At 40.3% G+C, this 20,280-nt stretch overlaps 1 protein-coding gene across 1 annotated transcript in view; it reads right to left on the reverse strand.

The window, feature by feature from the left end:
• Positions 1-356: 356 nt before the first annotated feature.
• LOC122011124 overlaps positions 357-20,280 on the reverse strand; it is a gene marked incomplete at its 5' end in the record, with an annotated part of 38,563 nt that continues 18,639 nt past the window's right edge. The window contains 3 exons of the mRNA XM_042567553.1: positions 357-386; positions 455-552; positions 706-1,165. Of these exons, the coding sequence (XP_042423487.1) occupies positions 357-386; positions 455-552; positions 706-1,165 (588 nt within the window). The remainder of the gene's footprint in view (positions 387-454; positions 553-705; positions 1,166-20,280) is intronic.

A 20,280-nucleotide genomic window follows, 5' to 3' on the forward strand; every position in this document is an offset into this window, starting at 1 on the left:
ACCACCAAAGCCGTTTGGGAAGTCTTTAGTTCATTCTCTTTGACAGAAACCTCGGCTTTAACTGAATTAAGGGAGGTGTTCAAGAAAGTTATTTCATCTTCCTTCAGCTGCAGGGCTTTGAGTTTTTCAGCCAATTCTGCTTCATAATCAGCCTTTAGTTCGCCAATTTTAGAAGTCAATTCTTGGTTGAGGTCCGTAGCCGATTTGAATTATGTTTGAAGACTTTCAATTTGGGTTTCAAGTTACTTCTTGGTAGCATCGGAAAGCGCGGCAGAAGATAACTCAACAACATGTTGTCTCAGTTTGTCATTCTCGGACCTTAGTTTCTTGTTCTCGTTGTATAAATTGTGCATTAGTCAAGATAAGCTCATGTTTTCCATCCATCGCTAGAAATATAATAAAAGGTCAGGGAATAACCACTAAAGAAATAGGGAGCAAATGTTAGTAAACATACCTGATTCTCCCTATGGGAGAAACGATCAATTGTCTCAGAAGTATTGAGTTCTTCAAAAATGGGACAAACTTCATCCCAATCGCTGGTGAAGGAACCTCCTAGCAATATGGGAAGGACTGGAATAGTAGAAGAACCAGCAGAAAAGGAGGAAGTAGGGATAGAAGGAGGAGCAAAGACTAAATAAGAAGAAGGTGAAGAGGGTAAGGATCCAGAAGTTGGAATAGATATGGGAAAAGTGAAAGAAACATCACCAGAAGCACTGGCATTAGAGAAGGGTGAGGCAGGAAAACTGAGAGAAGGGTAGAGTTCGGCCAACGTAGGTTCATCAGAAGGAGGATCAGCAGGAACAAAACCTTCTGAAACCTGTTCATCAGCCGGAAGGACAAGCCTCCTTTTGGATGGAGGAATTCTGGTAAGTTTACGCCCCGGGCGTTTGCCGGTAACAAGTTCAGCTATTGATTTATTGGGGCTACCGAAAGATGTGAGTTCCATGAGGGGAAGAGGAGCAGATGAGGAAGCAGTAGTAGCCATTGGTGAAGTAACAGTGGGTAGAGAAATAGCAAGGATCTCTGTAGAAGGACCTTCAGGAGCTTCAAGAGCTTCAAGAACCCCCAAGGAACTGGGTGCCTCCGCTAAAGGAGTCGGCTCTTCGATTGAAGGGGGAGGAATAATAGCAGCCAGAAGTTCGGCTTCTTTGGCACGAATTGCAACCTCTTCCAGACATAGTTATTTGTCAATCAAAGCGTCATAAAAGCTCTCCACTACATAGAAAAGAAAAATAATTTAGTTAGTTAAAAGTAATAAGAAAGAAACAAGGTGTTACCTAAAGGAACTTGAGTATCAGGTTTGACGAGACTTAAGCCAAATAGGTATAGAAGGTCGACTCTCAGCCACTTGGGAATAGAAAGTCGGTGGCCTAATAACTTCTCACAATAAACAGGAAAAGAAGGATGAAGATGAAACTCCTTGACGTCGGGCAAGTAAGGCAAGAAGGATTTCCAGGCATAAGACCAAGGAATGGGTCCTGGAAACTTTAGAAAGAAAAAACGGGATTTTCAGGCTTTGAGAGACGAGGGCATGTCTCCAAAAAGAACCATTTTAGTCCGTGAGTGAAATAAGAAAACACCAGGTTCTGAACACTTGGGATAAGAGAACATGAAGAAATTTTGAGGAGTAGGAGGAATATCCCGCAAGCGAAACAGCATGTATGTACCACATAGATAACGAAATGCGTTGGGGGCAAATTGTTGCAAAGGAATATCAAAATACTGGCTTATTTCAATCAAGAAAGGAGGAATGGGGAACCTTAAACCTCCTATCAACTGATCCTTGAAAAAGGTTACGTAATCAGCAGGGAGACAATGAGGACGATCATCCGGTTTTGGGATTATGATGCCATATTCTCGGGGAATTTCATACTGACGACGGATGGTTAGCCTAGCATTTTTATCAAAAGAAGAAGACATGTGGGCGTACCAAGGAGCAATTGCTTCCTCAGCCATAGACAAGAGTATAGGCTAGTAAAACAACAGGTTACTTACTGAAAGTAAGAAAGAAAATCGTCAAGAAACGGTGAGCACGAGGTTTGGTTGAAGACTGCAGCAAAAAAAGAACGCTAAGGAAGAGAAAAGAAGGGACAGAGTTGAAAAGAAGACGAAGGGTTTAGGGTTTGAAAAGCACACAACCGTCGTCAGATCAAAACATTTTTATCTCAACAGACGTTGAGGATCACAGGAAAAAGGCAAAGGCTTACATGATGTGGCAGCCAGAGAAAGTATGTGTCATACCATCATAAAAAACATTTATATTGGATGCGACAGATCGGATCACGCTGGGGTTGGTAACACCTCGGGGTACACTTCTAACATTCTCTCACCCGAAGAAGAGCCAATCACCAGCTAGGAAGCTTTGAAAGGAGACGTAATTAACTGGACATAATAAAGTGAAAAGGACTGGATTTTGACTAAGCCCAGGCTAAGGACAAAAATATTTAAAGATAGAGATTTAGGCTAATAACATATTTTATTATGAAATGCAGCCTAGCATTGATCAAAATAATTTTATACTCGTCGGCATAACTTTGGTTATGCTAGACAAGTATAATATTAGTTTAAATAGCATTATTTATCATCAACGATACAATACTAGTCAATATAATGTTAATTACAACAGATGAATATAACATCGACTAAGACAGTCTTGTTTATGATAGATAAAAGCTAATATTGGTTGATATAACATTTAGCTATAATATAGAAATATTCCAACGGTTGAGATAGCCTCGGCCATGATAAATGACACATAAGATATACAAAGGGGTAAGAGGCACAACATCACATTTATTCTTATAAATCAAAAGGATTCAATAGAATCACTTAATTCAATACAAAAGATTATTTTTACATTTAGAATCTGGTCAAATACATAACATTACATTTTCCCTCAGAACAGTAAACCTCAGACAGATAGCAAAAATTACATAAGCTCTTGAGACGCTTAGAAAATTTCAGTCCCACTAGATTCAAACTTACCATGGAGCAGAGATGGAAATATTTTACCTCGTCCAAGCTTGTCAAGGCACATAAGTGGCAATATTTTGCCTGGGACGAAGAAAGCAACAAAGCAGAAAGACTCAAGGGCAAGGGGAAGGGGAAGGATCTATTTAGACCATAATGGAAAAGTAAATGAAAAATCCACTTCCCCCCTCAAGCCTTGGAGTTCTGCAACTAGAGCCACCCAGCTTAGCCCGTCGGCTAGATGTGCTGTGCCCTTCTTGTAACATCCATGGGCTATTGGGTTGCCCCTCCATGAGTAGTGAAAATCTCTCTGAAGTTTCTTGAGTCCTTCAGAGCACTGGCACCTTTGGGGGAAAATTCTAGAATTTAAAAAACTTCATCCCTTAAGACAGTTCCTTGAACCCTAGAGTTAGCTGAAGCAAGAACATGAATAAACTCATAGATAGATCTCGCCTTGTCCAACAAAAGCCGCCCCCAAAAAGGGGGAGTCGAATCCATACTCTTAGCCAGAAAAAAGAGCAATGAAAGTTAATAAGGAAGGAAAAGAACTAGGATAGGAGGTGAACGAAGAGAAGGTTGTAACCCTATTTAAAGGATCAAAAGACTCAAGGAATCACTGTACTGAGGTTCACGGGATCACTATACTCAGTATCATCAGTTGAATGTACACAAAATATGTGAGGTCATTTCAATATCTGGGGCAGAGTCACAGGTAGGAGAAGACAAAATCAGACTTGTGTCTAGTCAGTCGTCTACAACTCCTTCGACTAGACTTGAAGGGAAGGCTAGTAATATGGGTTAGGTTTTGTAAGTCCCCGATAAGAAGGGAAAAATGATATAACCAAACGAAGGAGGTAAGCTAATATCGGCCGGGATATACCTTCAAAGGAGGTAGGTTGGTATCAACCAAAATATGCCTCCAAGGAGGAAGACCCATATTAATTGACATATACCTCAAAGGAGGTAAGCTAGTATCGGCCGGGATATACCTCCAAAGGAGGTAGGTTAGTATCGACCGAAATATGCCTCCAAGGAGGAAGACTCATATTAATTGACATATACCTCAAAGGAGGTAGGTTAATATCGGCCGGGATATACCTCCAAAGGAGGTAGGTTGGTATCGACCGAAATATGCCTCCAAGGAGGAAGACCCATACCTCAAAGGAGGTAGGTTAATATCGGCCGGGATATACCTCCAAAGGAGGTAGGTTGGTATCGACCGAAATATGCCTCCAAGGAGGAAGACCCATACCTCAAAGGAGGTAGGCTAATATCGGCCGGGATATATCTCAAAAGGAGATAGGTTAGTATCGACCGAAATATGCCTCCAAGGAGGAAGACCCATACCTCAAAGGAGGTAGGCTAACATCGATCGGGATATACCTCAAAAGGAGATAGGTTAGTATCGACCGAAATATGCCTCCAAGGAGGAAGACCCATACCTCAAAGGAGGTAGGCTAACATCGGCCGGGATATACCTCAAAAGGAGGTAGGTTAGTATCGACCGAAATATGTCTCCAAGGAGGAAGACCCATATTAACTGGCACATACCTCAAAGGGGGTAGGCTAATATCGGCTGGGATATACCTCAAAAGGAGGTAGGTTTGCATCGACCGAAATATGTCTTAAGAAGGAAAGCCAAGACCGGTCGGTTGACCAATACCTGGGAAAGATACTTGATAAAATATAACCTAGTGCTAGTTAGATAAATAACATAGAAGGACGCCGATAGAAGCCTCATGAGGAATAATAATCATTAACTAAGTCTAGTTGTGATTAACCTCGACCGATACAAGGAACATTGGTACATTAAGCTATCCATGATATAATAGAAGCAGGAGGGGCGAAACGATAGAAACACTTTAAAGGGACTCATGAGGTAGGATAGAGGTAAATATTTCAAATAAGATAATTAATGAAGATATTTGTAATATGTGACTATATAACAGGTATTATATATTTTGGCGGGAAATATGTTTTTAAATTGTTTAACAGGTGCTAAACGATAAAGGAGGTACATCTGGGGTACAAGAAAGATTCCTTAAAAGTCATTCACCACAAGTACGCAGCTTACGTCATCTCATAACAAACTCTAAGAAACCAGGGTCCACTTCATGACTACGGAAGTTATATAAAGTGGTATAAAAGGGGGAATCCTCTCCGTTGGCCAGGTAAGTTCACATCATCGCGCACATTCATAACCCTAATTTCTCAACTACTGTTCATCATCTTCTTCCTTCTTCCACACCGAGAGAGATCATTGACTTGAGCGTCGGAGGGCCTAGCCAGGGATTCCCACCCTGGTCTTAGGTCACTGACGGTAGTGTTGGTTGGTCTCTTGTGCGCAAGGAGTTTTGGGAGTTTCGAAGCCGGTGTTCTTCGATTGGATCTCCTCATCGCCATTGGTATTTTACCTCGAGAGGATATTTGGGGGCTTCATCTTCTTGGATCCACTTTGGGTTTCTCGGATCGGCACTCTCTAGGCATTATTCTTTAGCAGCGGTGGGTTTCTTTCTACCGGATCTCCGTCTTGTCCAGCTTCTCAAACAGGATCAATCGGCATTTTGAAGGAATGGGAATCAAATGTATGGTAGCAATTATGGCAGCATAGTCTTTTAGTATAATTGGGAGATTGTTAGAGTATATACTAAACGCCTAGTTTTTTGTAAACATTTATTTTGAAATAAAGAATCACATTGGTCAAATGTCTACATTTATGTGTTAAGTATAGTTGTTCAATTAATTTATATTGTAGATAACATGGTGTATGGTGTCACACACAGAAGATCATGTTATCAGTTCCTTATAAATTATAAATAATATCTCACAACTAAGATGGATAGGAACAAACCATTGGAATAAGTCGTAGTGTAATTTGGTATTAGTTTATCTTAACTATAAAATTACACTAGTACACTCTGAGTGTATTAAGCAGGACCATTTGAGATAGTATCTTTTTATACTAATTATATAAAAGAATAATACCTCTGTTATTATGAAAGTGTGTACTCTTAATCATGATATAATAACAAACACATATACTTAATGCTTATTTCTTTAATTTATCAAAGGGTGTGATTTAGCTTGTTAAATCAATAGGCCCGATAAGTTGGGAAATGATATTATTTATATGGTGTGTTGTTAATTATAGAATGAAACTATGTCCTAGTAATCAAGGTTGAAGATGTCCCCTTGAGGAGCTCATAAGGATTGTCATGTAAACCCTGCAGGTGGACTTAGTCCGACATGACGCTAAGGTTGAGTGGTACTACTCTTGGAGCTAGATATTAATTAAGTGAGTTGTCAGTAACTCATTTAATTAGTGGGCATTCACTATCTTAAACACAGGGAGACTAACACACTCATGATAAGAAGGAGCTCATATATTAATATGGGATTGGTGCGGTAGTTCAATAATAACTCTTTAGTGGTATGAGTTATTATTGATGAACTCGAGTTGGGTGTTCGGGGTGAACACGGGAAGCTCAAGTTCATCGAGAGACCAAAATCAATTCCTCCTCTCGGTCCCTATCATAGCCTCTTATTTATAAAGTCTTATACCCACCTAAACCCAACTTATTACCCACCTTAAGGTGGCTATCCAAGCCTAGCTTGGAGCCCAAGCTAGGGCTGGCCAAACCAAGGAGAGATGGGTTCAAGTGGTGGCCAACCCTAGCTTGGAGCCCAAGTAAGTGGCCGGTCATAATAAAAATAAAAGGAATTTTAATTTTAAAATCTTTCCTTATGTGGAAGCCATGATTTAAAAGAGAGTTTTAAAATTAAAATTTTCCTTTTATAGTTTTTATAAATGATTAAGAGAAAGGTTTGATATCTTTCCTTATTTGTAGTTAAAAGGAAGATTTTAATTTTGAAGAAAACTTTCCTTTTTGTAATCATCCACATGTTTTAATAGAGAGATTTTAATTTATAAAAGTTTCCTTTTATAACCAACTATGAAGGGAATTTAAAGAGAGAATTTTTTATTTTAAAAATTTCTAGAAACAAATTAGGAAGTTTTAATTTTGTGTTTAAAACTTTCCTAGTTTGGAGGACTTGTAGGGGCCGACCACAAGATGGGCTAAGGGGAAATTTTAATTAAATTTTCCTTAATTAATTAAAATAAGGAAGTTTTAATTATGTTTAAAACTTTCCTTATTTGCTAAGACCAAGGAATATAAAAGAGAGGGTAGAGGAGCCTCACCTTACAACCTAATCTATTATTTCCTCTCCTCTCTTCCTTGGTGTGGCCGACCCTCTTCCATTGCTCTTTCTCTTCTCTTCTTCTTTGGTGGTCGGCGACATCTAGTCTCAAGGAGATTTTTGGTGGTCAGATTTTGCTTGGAGAAGAAGGAGAGATAGGAGGCATTGTTTCTTAGCATCCCTTGGAGCTTGGTTGGTGGCCTAAGTTCTTCATCTCTAGGAGATTGTTGGTGGCCGAAACTTGCAAGGAGAAGAAGGAAACTTGGGTGGATTCTCATCTCGGTAGATCGTTACCCACACGACGTCCGAGATAAGAAGAGGAATACGATAGAAGATCGTGAGGTCTATAAGCTACGAAAGGTATAACTAGTTATTACAGCCCGCATCATAACTAGTTTATCCTTTTGTTTAGATCTTGAAATTGTTGGTGCGGGAAGCATCAGACGATCAAACCCAAGTTTTGATAATGGCAAAGGGTTCAAAGTTAAGTCATCTTGTGATCTAATAGTTTGAATGAGCTTGTAGGAAAAGTCCTAAGTGTACTTAGACAAAAGTCCTAGCTGCGGTTAGGCAGGTGGAAAACCCTAGGGGGTGGTAACCCTAGGTCATAGGGGGTGGTAACCCTATGCAGAAAGTCTTGGTGGGTCGAGAGCTTCAGGCAAAAGTCCTAGGGGGTGGTAACCCTAGGTCATAGGGGGTGGTAACCCTATGCAGAAAGTCTTGGTGGGTCGAGAGCTTCAGGCAAAAGTCCTAGGGGGTGGTAACCCTAGGTGGAAAGTCCTGGTGTCGCGAACCAGGTGGAAGACTTGACGGGTTGGGAAGCGGGAGTCCAGCAGAAAGTCTGAAAGCTTCGAACACTGAGCAAAAGTCCAGTCGATCTGGAGGATCGCACTGGTAACAGGTAAATCTCTTGAGTGGAGTAGGTGAGGACGCGTTCCCCGTAGAGGGAATAGTAGGCGTCGGGTCGACCTAGGGTTTCCGATTGGAAATCCGAAGTCAGACCCAGACAGTCTGATGACTGTCGACTATCATTTGTTATATCGTTTCTATGCTAACTTTATTTTGCAGGGTATGTGTTTGAGACTAACACATTTTGCAGGAACAAAGAAGTAACTTTGGCCTCGGATGAACAGTGTCCAAGGCGCCTCCATGGGGCTTGGAGGCACCTCAGGTGTGAGCTAGCAGAAGTCTGCGTAGAAGACTTGGAGGTGCCTCGGACGTCGTTGGAGGTGCCTTGGACCAGGCATTGGAGGCGCCTTGGAGCAGCTTGGAGGCGCCTTCAAAGGGATAAGGCACGACCGGATCAACGCTTATCACCGCAGCGGACTGGGGGCTTGGAGGCGCCTCCAGCACAGCATAAAAGAGGGGTCGAGGCAGCAGCTCAATACAACAATTTCTAAGTGATCAACCTACAACGTGCTGCTTCAAAAACACCCTGAAGTGCTGCTACAGGTTCCCGACGACCCAGAGATCCGAAATAACTATTCTTTGGTCGGTATAATTGTTTTTTTAATTACTGGAATGATTGTAATTCATTTCTAACCTTTTACCGAGCTTATAGTTGTTGCCCATAGAAAGCGATCAACGATCGCAGACCTTGGAATAGGAGTCGCCACTGGCTCCGAACCAAGTAAACATCCTGTGTGTGCATGTGTTCTTGTTTTCTCTTTTATTTCCGTTGCATTTAATTACTCGTATTTTATGATTCTGAAACGAAATAGCCACGAGCGCTATTCACCCCCCTCTAGCGCTTCTCGATCCAACAATTGGTATCAGAGCGGGGTCGCGTTGATCTGGTGCAACCACCAATCACGTAATATTTTCGTGGTATTTTCGATTTTACAGACTCAATTAGAATCTAGCTTAATAGCTACATTCTAATTCTTTTTACGAATCGATTTTTGCTCGAAGTTGGTGCAACACCACTCGAGCTCGTGATATTAACTTTATTTCCCGCACTACTACTCCAAAACCTAGTCTTGGGACATATCTTCTTTTTTTCTTTGTTTTGCATATTATCAATGGCCCAACAAGAGGGTTTCAGCACTGTTCTCCCCCCGCTCTTCACCGGAGAAGATTTCGGGTACTGGAAGGGACGAATGGAAACTTTCCTCAAAATCCAGTTCGAGACATGGATGATCGTCAAGATTGGATTGCAACTACCAACCGATGGAGATGGCAAGCCTACACCCTGCGAAAACTGGGAACCCGCCCTAATCAAGAAGGTGGAAGCCGATGCCAGAGCGACCTGCACCCTCCAGTGCGGACTGACCAAGGAAGAGCTCAACAGAGTTGGACCGTTCTCCAGCGCAAAAGAGCTATGGGAGAAGCTGATCGAACTCCATGAGGGCACCTCCGACACCAAGGTTAGTAAGAGAGATTTGTTATTTAATAAATTATATAATCTAAAGATGCAGGAAGGAGAGACAACAAGTTAACTCCATGCCCGCATACAAGACATTCTCAACTCCCTCCATGCGATCGGGCAGAAAGTCGAAAATCAGGATATTATAAGGTACGCTCTAAATGCTTTTCCAAGGAGTACATTGTGGGCATCAATAGTAGATGCCTACAAAGTCTCCAAGGACTTATCTTCCATTAGACTAGATGAATTATTTTCTGAATTCGAACTGCATGAACAGACTAATACACAGCCAACCAAGAAGGGTATTGCTTTGGTTGCAAGTACCAGTCGAACACGCGAACCAATATCACAGCGAAGAACTGAACTGGAGTTGGAAGACGAACTCGACTCAGACGATGAAGACGACAAATTGACCTCCGAACTCGTGAATCTTGTGAAGAAGCTCTACAAGAAGAAGAAGGGCTTCAACAAGAGAGACCTAAAGAAAGCAGTCCAATCCAAGAAGAGTCAACCAAGCTCAAAAGTCAAGTTCGAGGTAACTTGCTATGGGTGCAACCAGAAAGGGCACATCAAGGCCAACTGCCCAAATCAGAAGGATGAAAAGAAGCAGAGGAAAAAGAAGGTGATGAAGGCGACATGGGACGAATCCTCAAAAGAAGATACTGACGAGGAACTCGATCAGACGAGTCTCCTCGCACTAATGTCCCGGGACCAGATCGTTGTGTCCGAGAGCGAGAGCGAATCGGAAGCCGAGTCCAAACAAAGCCATGGATCCGTATCCATTTCCGAAGGGCCTGACACCGCTGAACATAAAGAATTGGATCAGTGGATGTTGAATAGTGGATGCTCCAGACATATGACTGGAGATAAATTAAAAGTTCACAAAGCTCAAATTAAAGAATTTAGGGTCTGTTGCATTCGGCAATGACAGCAATCTTAAGGTAATCGGAAGAGGTAACATTGAACTCAAATCTGTTTTATTATTCAAAAAGTGTTACTAGTTGAAAACTTTAACTTTAATTTACTCAGTATAAGTCAATTGTGTGATAGTGGTTATTCAGTTAACTTTACAAAATCTGAATGTATAGTTAAAAATATTGATAATCCTGAAATCATACTTAAGGGCACTAGGAGAAATAATGTCTACACCATTAACCTACCAACATCCTCAATAAAGTGTTTTCTAACACAACAAGAGGAAACTGAGTTGTGGCACAGAAGATTGGGACACACTCATACTAGACTCATTGCAAAAATGAGTTAAAATGGTCTAGTTAGAGGTTTGCCCAAATTAAAATTTATTGAAAACTCAACCTGTAATGCTTGTCAACAAGGTAAACAAACTAAGGCAAACCATAAATTAACCAACCTTAATAGAATAACCTCAATACTTGAGCTCCTTCACCTAGACTTGTTTGATTCACATGGAGCAAAGTCACTAAGTAAAAAATCAATATTGCTTAGTGATAATCGACGATTACTCAAGATTTACTTGGGTAAAATTTATAAAAAATAAAAGTGAAACCTTTGAAGTATTTAAAATCTTCTGTAAACAAATAGAAAATGAAAAAGATACTCAAATAAAAAGAATTAGAAGTGACCAAAAATCACAACTTTACTAAATTTTGTGAAATTAATGGGTATCAACATGAATACTCTTGCCCTAGGACCCCCCAACAAAATGGCCTAGTAGAACGTAAAAATCAAATCCTACAAGAAGTCTCTAGGACTATGTTAAATGAATATAAACTATCCAACCAATTCTGGGCTGAAGCGATAAACACAGCATGTTATGTACAAAATAGAATCTTAATTAACAAATCTCATAATAAAACATCTTATAAAATATATTATAATAAAATCCCTAATCTAAATTATTTAAAAGTTTTTGGATGTAAAGTACACATTTTAAACACTAAAGACTACTTAGGAAAATTTTCATCAAAAACAACTCTAGGAATATTTTTAGGGTATTCAACTGTTAGTTAGAGCCCTAGAGCCAATCATTTGATGATTGTATGGACTCATGTATATCATATTCTTGTATATTAATAAAGGTATTTGTTTGGTTATTATACTTATTTATATTAGTGCCAAATAGACTAAGTATAATAGAGTCCTTGAGTAGAAGGTTCATACCTATATCAATCGATTAGTTGAATCGATAGTGAGATGATATAGGGAACACTACTCTAAATCATTCCTAGTCGAGTATTAGCATTCAGGGACAATGTTAATACAATAAGACTAGCATGTGGGTCAGCTCGATGACTTGATCTCACAAGTCATGGATATAGAGATATCAAGCTGACACATGGGTATGCATTAGAGAATGTATACTGAATGACCCGCCATGAGAAAGTATCATGGATCGTTATATGAGTGTCATATACTTTCTCATGTGGCTATTAGTATGACTATTAGTCCTTAGACCTGAAGTCACCATGGATCCCTACATAAGGAGTTATGTACTTTGGTTTCGTCAAACGTCACCCGTAACTGGGTGGACTATAAAGGCGATTACTGGATATATAACGAATTATGTAGAGGGATGTGAGTGATGTAGATGGGATCTATCCCTCCCATATGACGGGAGTGACATCGGTATTCTTGATAGAGTGAGACCACTAAGTGCATGGCCATGCCCAAATGAGTCAACATTAGATATTGAGCTCATTTGATCGAGTGAGTCTACTTGGAGTTCAGGATTTAGATTGATTAGAGGATGACACGGTCTATGCCTCACATTGATCAATCTAGATGTCTAGGATAGAAGGACACTTGTCATTATTTTGTGAGTAGTCACAATTGGTAGTCACAAGGTGATGTCGGATCTCGACATTCTTGTAACTTGGGTAGTAATGATGTGTTGCTAGATACCGCTCATTACTTATGCTCCTAAATGGGTTTAGGGTATTGGCAACGTTACAAGAACCTATAGGGTCACACACTTAGGACAATTAGATGGAGATTAGGTTCATATGATGAACCAAGAGGATTAGATTCATTTGATGAATCAAATTGGATTAAGAGTAATCCTAATTGGGCTAACTTGAGTTCGACTCAAGTTGATTCATGTATTTAATGAGTCTAATTTAGATTATGACTTATTAAATCAATTTAATTTAATGAATTAGATTCATTATATTAAATTGGCTCGAATCAAATGGTTGGATTAGATCAACCATGGTAGAGATTGAGTCAAGTTTGACTTGACTAGAGAAGGAAGACCAAAGGTCAATTTTGACTTGACCTTTTGCCACCTCATTGGTGAGTTGGCATTAGGTGGACCAATGATGATATTCCACATCATCATGGATGCCACCTCATGGAAGTTACAAAGCCATTTTCTTATTAACTTCACATTAATTGCATTTAATGGGGAGTTACACTAGAAGAAAGTGGCCGGCCACTTTGTGAATGATGGTGAATTCATTTTTCATTCAAGTGTGGTGAATCTTCCTCCTTCTTCCTCTCAAGCTCTCCCTCTCCCTCTCCTCCTTGCTTGGCCGAATCTCACCAAGGTGCTAGCACACCTTTGTGTGAGGTTTTCTCCACCTACGTGTCCGTGTGGATACTTCTAGAGGACCGGCGCTTGACGGTCTAGAGATCCGGCAACTCCTTGGACGAGCGGGATAAGTGAAAGGCACGCTTCGAAGGTATAACCCTTATCTAGTGTAGATCTAAAGGTTTTACAAACTCGTACAAGAAAAGGTTTTTCGAAAAGTTTTTGTTTACGAATCTTTGCACGGATCTACGGCTTTGGGTGACTCGGGGTTTCCGCGACGCGAAAAAGCGGTTTTCGCGGCCCGAAGAACCCAACATCAACAACCAGTAGGGCATATAGAGTGAATAACAAACATACCCTAAAAGTTGAAGAAATGATAAATGTAATATTTGATGAAGATAATAAAATAACAAATGAAAATAATACAGAAAATCCTAACCCAAGAATTATTAAAGATGATGAAATTCAATCTAACACTAATAAACCAGAGGAACAAACTTCTGGCCCAAATATAAGACCAACAAGAGTAAGTACTTCTCACTCACCTGACTAAATTTTGGGTGATCCAAACCTAGGAGTTAGAACAAGATCTTCCTATAGAAACCTGAGTCAGATTGCCCTTATTTCTAAGATTGAACCAAAGACCATTGAAGAAGCCCTACCTGACCAAGACTGGATCATTGCTATACAGGAAAAAATAGCCCAATTTGATAAAAACCAAGTCTGGGAACTTGTACCTAAACCCGTAGATAAGTCCATAATTGACACCAAATGGGTATTTAGGAACAAATTAGATGATCAGGGTGATATAGTGAGAAATAAGGCAAGACTAGTAGTGTCACGCCCCCAAAGGAGTCCCTACCGAAAAATTTCGGCAGCATCTCCCCTGTACCGGTGATAATCTGAAGCATAAATACAAACAAAATACATCAGCCACATGCGGCTGGAATATATATACACAACCACACAGTTTATATTCAACCCACTCGGCTGGAACATAATAAAACACAACCACACAGTTATATATATATAATAAACAGCCCACTCGGCTGCATTAAAACCAACACAGTGGAAAAACGATAACGGAAAGCTCAATACAACACAAATCAACACACTGATAGCCGACTAGGCTTTATACAACAACCACAACAACACACCAAATACAGCAAATACCAAATACAAATAAAACATATACAAAACTCGAAACGGTCTTGGGAAACCCGAAACAGTCTTCGGATGTGACGTAGGACCGGCAGACAAAATACTCCAAGCGACACACCAACCATCTATCTGCTACCTGAAAACATAAAGGTATAAATGCGGTGGTGAGTATAGATAACTCAGCGGGTAATAGACCAGATAGTGCATGGACTACAAATAAACATGGAGATCAAAAGTATACAGTCTCAGTAGAGAATAAAGAACATGATCACACTAACATATCCAATAAATACAACTACCAGTACCAGTCAATCTCACATGGTATAACAATCATAACTGACATACAAAAACTGCACCTACTACGACTGACAAGATGATAAATACATACCCAATCTGAAGACAACACATGGTACAATGATCAGTAAACTCACCGGATCTGCAACAAACCCACTCATGACACCTGTACAATATAAATACAACTGCATATACATGTAAAATAAATGACATGTATGCAGCATAACAATCATATGCAGCAAGCATATCTCAAACAAGTGCAACAACCACAATCACATGCATCTAGTATCTACTAGGCATGTATGCAAATATATCTCCAAAGATGCACCGCGCATCATATGCAAAATGCGTATGCATGCTCCATGATCACCCCCGCCACCTCTCTAGACACCACGACCCCTGTATGGCCGAGAGGCTTGGGTCCATGACAAACCGTACTAGCCTCCAGTACATGCACCGCTATAGGTGGCCGAAGCGAACGATCAGCTAAGTAGTTATATAACTACATAGCTAAGGGTCCCTGACCACTCACATCTATAGCCCTCTGACAACTGTACCCTCAAGACTCACTACTCCAGAGTGGTCGAGGCTGACAGAACACTGAGCGGTCGAATAAGCGCAACAGGACTAGCTCCGCTCCTAGCTACCACTCTCCATCAGTGGTCGAAAGGACAGCTATAAACGACTGACGACTCTCTCAACTACAAGGGAGACACTAGTCGTCAGCGATGCAATGAATGATGAACATGATATATATATAATCATGATCCATGCAACCCCCAAATCCACATAAGTACCCCCACAACATGAATATAATCGTAATGATATATCCACATATCCCACCAACACATGTACACCACTACACATGTATAATCACCCAAAAATCTTCAATAATCCCTCGAGACACAGGTACACAGAACATCAGTACTATCAACGTGTATCCTCTAGTAAAAACACATCAGGCATGTGTATAAACCACAGACATACAATCAACACAACTCCTCCAAAAGTACATAACAAACACGTGCGTACATACAACATGTAAATGTAAGGTCAACATGATGACTCCTATAACGCATACCATCCTACATACAATCCCCATCATATGCACAATCGGCATGATAATACAAGCAACCCGATAATCCCTACAATACATACTCTACACGTGTGAACATAACAAAGTAGATATCAAGAGTAGAGACTGTATATGATATAACTAGAAATCTCAAAGATCAAGCATAAGTATCAAGCAGGAAAGTAACAAACAAATATGATATAAGGTACGACAGCCTAATCCATCACATAAAATCATCCACTAAGCTCAATAAAAATCTACATAGAGCCAAGGAAGAAATACCCGCCTTAATACGTAAATCGTGTCCGGAAATCCCACGTCGAGACCCTCTTCCCGAATCCAAGTCCTGCGATCAATCAATAGATATATTTTATTTAGTTAAATTCATATGAATTAAATAGCTAAATAAAAGCCATAACCCAATTATGATCACTCCAATCAAATCTGATCTCCGATTAATCCTCCAAATCAATAATCCAATTCTATCAAACATCATAATAACACCTCCCAATTTGATAATCATGCAATCAACCTATCAACCAATCATCGGACCATAATCAATCACAACTCCAATAATCCTCAATCAACACAATCATTTCCTCCTCCAATTCACATCTATATTTAGTAATTCATTTCCTACCAAACCTAGCACCATCATCACTTAAAAACCATGTCATCAACAAAATGTATCCTAATCTCCAAACACACAATTGGATCGATCCTATTTCACCATAAACATAAATTAACCACCCATCCACCACAAGAAATCTGGAATCAAACTCCATCAACCACACAAGAACAACCAACTACAACGAATCCTTCTACATGTTTCCATGTGCTCTAAACTAAACATAATCTAATAACCATTAATAACACTGATATAACAGAGCAATAATAGAAAGATCTAGAGATATATCACCAAAGGGAACTCACCTTGATGTATAGATAATAATTCTGAAGCACCTATCCCCAACAAGAACACTGCCCGTAAGCTACAAATGACATTATTCACCAATCCTCTCTAAGAATCAGTCTAGAATCCAAATTATACAACAAAGAATTGCTGAACTCTAACAAAACAGAAGCAGTACTTACCTAAATCGATCCCCACCTCTCAACCGAGACCTCAACAGCTACAAGAAGTGAAGGGGCAGTGATATGCTCACTAAGAATCCACCAAGAAGCTGATCCGACGCTTCCCACAAGTCCAGCATCAGGAAGAACATCACAAACAAACCCAATTACATAAGAATCCTTGAATTCACAGCACTTCCCGACACTTCCTTACCTTAACCGATCGCCTCCAATAGTGTCGCACGATCCACTCTAACTGGTGATGATCCGCAACCCCCTCCTGTGAATAGATCAAAGAGAAAAACTGAGAGGGGCTCGATCCACCAAGAAAGATGCGAATCAACTCCCCCCTGTCGTGCCCTAGCTCCGCCGGATCACCGTCGATCGCCCGCAAGAAAGAAAGACGAGGAAGACCCCACGCCTCGAGAAGGAGAGGGAGGATGGAGACTCGGCCGAAGCACGCTAGAGGAGGGATCATTGCCGGCGATGAGCTCGTGGCAACCGGCGATCGAGCGAGAAGAAGTCGCGAGAGGGGGCTCGGCAGAAGGAAACTCGCGCGAGGGGAAGAAGAAATCGGGGAAGGAAATTAAGGGAATCAAAATTTAAACCTAGGTTAGATTAATTAAAATCTAAGTTCATTCCCAATTCAACTTCCACTTAAATGGATATTCCAAACAGACCTCCTTCGTACCCCGAAATTCATCCCCTTAAAATGAGTCATACGGACTCCGTTTAAATCCCAAAATTTCTAAAAATTTTCGAAAAATCCAATAAGATTTTTCGTCTGACAATATTTATTATTTAATTTTATGATATCTTACATTCTCCCCCACTAATAAAAATTTGGTCCCCAAATTTACTGGTCAATTTAGGGATCCTCATCCAAGAGTAACAATCAACTAACATCCTCATATACCACTCTCCCCTAGCATCATAATATATCTCCAACCATGATAATCCACCTCCGAATGAATAGCGATGACTCTGTGGCTATGAGCACACACTGCATCTGCTACTTCCACACTACTATCTAACACACTGTGGATAAATCAACTACCTCTGAAATTCATAATCCACTATCAACAGATCCTCCAACATCTGTATATGGCACTCAAACTATCCATCAGTCTGAGGGTGAAAATCTATACTAAGGCTAAGCTCTGAATCCAAAATCTACTGTAACCTCAGTCAAAATCATGATATGAAATCGCGGATCTCCATCCAATTCAATACTCAGAGATATACCATAATATCCGATGATCTCTCTACAGTATAATCCTGCTACTCAATCCAAAAGAATCTGTCCTACAAATCGATAGCTAGGGAGCAAAGTCATCACCCAACAATGATTACCCAAACCATCATATCCTCGCCATATCCTGGATAATCCCACAACAAAATCCATCATAACATACTCCCAACTCTACTCCAAACTACGAGTCTACTGAAACAATCCTACTGATCTCCGATGTTCATGTTCAGCCTCCACTTGTTGACATACTAGACATCAAGCTATAAAATCCGTGATATCTTCCTTCATGTCAATCCACCAATAAGAACGCTCCAAATCTCTATACAACATGTATCATAAATCCAGATCAATGTGTTTCCTGCAATAACTCCTCCCGGATAAGAAGTGACTCGAGAACACACATAATCTCCCATAGAAATCAAAGAATCTCATTCCCATCCCATGCCAATTCGGTATACTGGCATGAGACTGCTCCGCTCATACCACATCAGAACTGCACCAAACCCCAGGTATGATACATCTGTGTAGAGTACAAATCCGTCTACACTAGAAAGCACAACTAAGACGGTGCAGTTAGAGCCGTCAATTTGGGTTAGGCCCGTCGGGTTGGCCCGCCCCGCCAAACAATTTAAGCGGGTTGGGTTCCAATTTTATCAACCCAAGTCCGCCGTGGGCCAACCCGCCTAGGCCCGCGACCCACGCGGGTCGGCCCGCTCGGGCTTGGGTTGGCCCGCGGGTTGAAAAACATATGTAAGTTAAGTTTTAGGTCAATTTATTATCTTTCTTTGTTATAATTTTGAAATAAAAATAGTACTTTTTATCCAACATAAGTATTCATTTGTGTTCATTTATATTTAAAATACATGTTTATGTATATATTTAATTGTAGAAAATTTTTTCGAAGTAAAATGTTGAAGATATAAAATATTTTTTAATTTTTTAAAAAAATTTTGATGGGCCCGCGGGTTGGCCCGCCAAACCCGCAACCCGCCTTAGAATGGGTTGGGTTGGAAATTTCCCAACCCGCCAAGTTGGCGGGTTGGCCCGCCCCGCCCCGCCAAATGGTTAGCCCGCCACAAGCCGACCCGCCCCGCCACGGGTTGGCCCGTCTGACAGCTCTAGGTGCAGTTAACAACTTTTTGTTTCAATTCCTGAAACTGATCTCGTAAGCATCCATCCAGGAAAGCTCTATGCCCTTCCTAGACAGTCCAGTCAACTGCATAATGCTGAAGAAACCCTCAATAAAACTCTGGTAATATCCAGCCAGACCAAGGAAGTTGCGAGTCTCTGGTATAGACTACTACTACTTCCAACTGGTAACAACCTCTATCTCCTACAAATCCACCTCAGATCGGGAATATATCACAACATCGTCAATGAAAACAATGGAAACTAATCCAAACACCTTATGAATACCAAATACATCGAGTCAACATAAACATCTAGGACACTGTAAACCTAAATGGTAACACCAAGGATTTATAATCTTCATACCACAAGCACACTCAACCGTAAGATCTCCAACAATTCTATGATCTGATCCCCAACTACAAATCCATATATATCACAAACATACTACACTCCATGTCAATATCAACATCAAACACCAAATAATAGATCATCTAGCCATATGTCCACGAATAAATTATCAAAAGACATTATATCACCACACCTGATCTCCTAATATCCATCAATCAAAATCATCCTCAACATCAATCAATCATATCAGATAGTCTCCTAAACAAGATAGAGAAAAAGGAAAGCATCCAATTTTCAAGACTCATTGCCAACAAACTAAATGTATCCAAAAAGTCTACCAAATCTCATCATCTCATCCTTTTGATAATCAAATATCCACAGTAAAGGAATGACAATCCAAAGTCAAAGGGTCATATAACCTCCTGACTGAGAGTCTACCATCAAAAGAGTATCTCCACAACTCTCATAATCATCCTATATTTGTCTCTATCAAATAACTCAAGATCTTGACCACATGATCATTTTACCATGTACCACTAAATTGTCATGCCCCCAAAGGAGTCCCTACCGAAAAATTTTGGCAGCATCTCCCCTGTACCGGTGACAATCTGAAGCATAAATACAAACAAAATACATCATCCACATGCGGCTGGAATATATATACACAACCACGCAGTTTATATTCATCCCACTCGGCTGGAACATAATAAAACACAACCACGAAGTTATATATATACAATAAACAACCCACTCGGCTACATTAAAACCAACACAGCAGAAAAATGATAACGAAAATCTCAATACAACACAAATCCACACACTGCTAGCCGGCTAGACTTTATACAACAACCACAACAACACACCAAATACAGCAAATACAAAATACAAATAAAACATATACA

This window comes from Zingiber officinale, chromosome 8A, assembly GCF_018446385.1.
Source record: "Zingiber officinale cultivar Zhangliang chromosome 8A, Zo_v1.1, whole genome shotgun sequence".
Taxonomy (NCBI): Eukaryota; Viridiplantae; Streptophyta; class Magnoliopsida; order Zingiberales; family Zingiberaceae; genus Zingiber; species Zingiber officinale.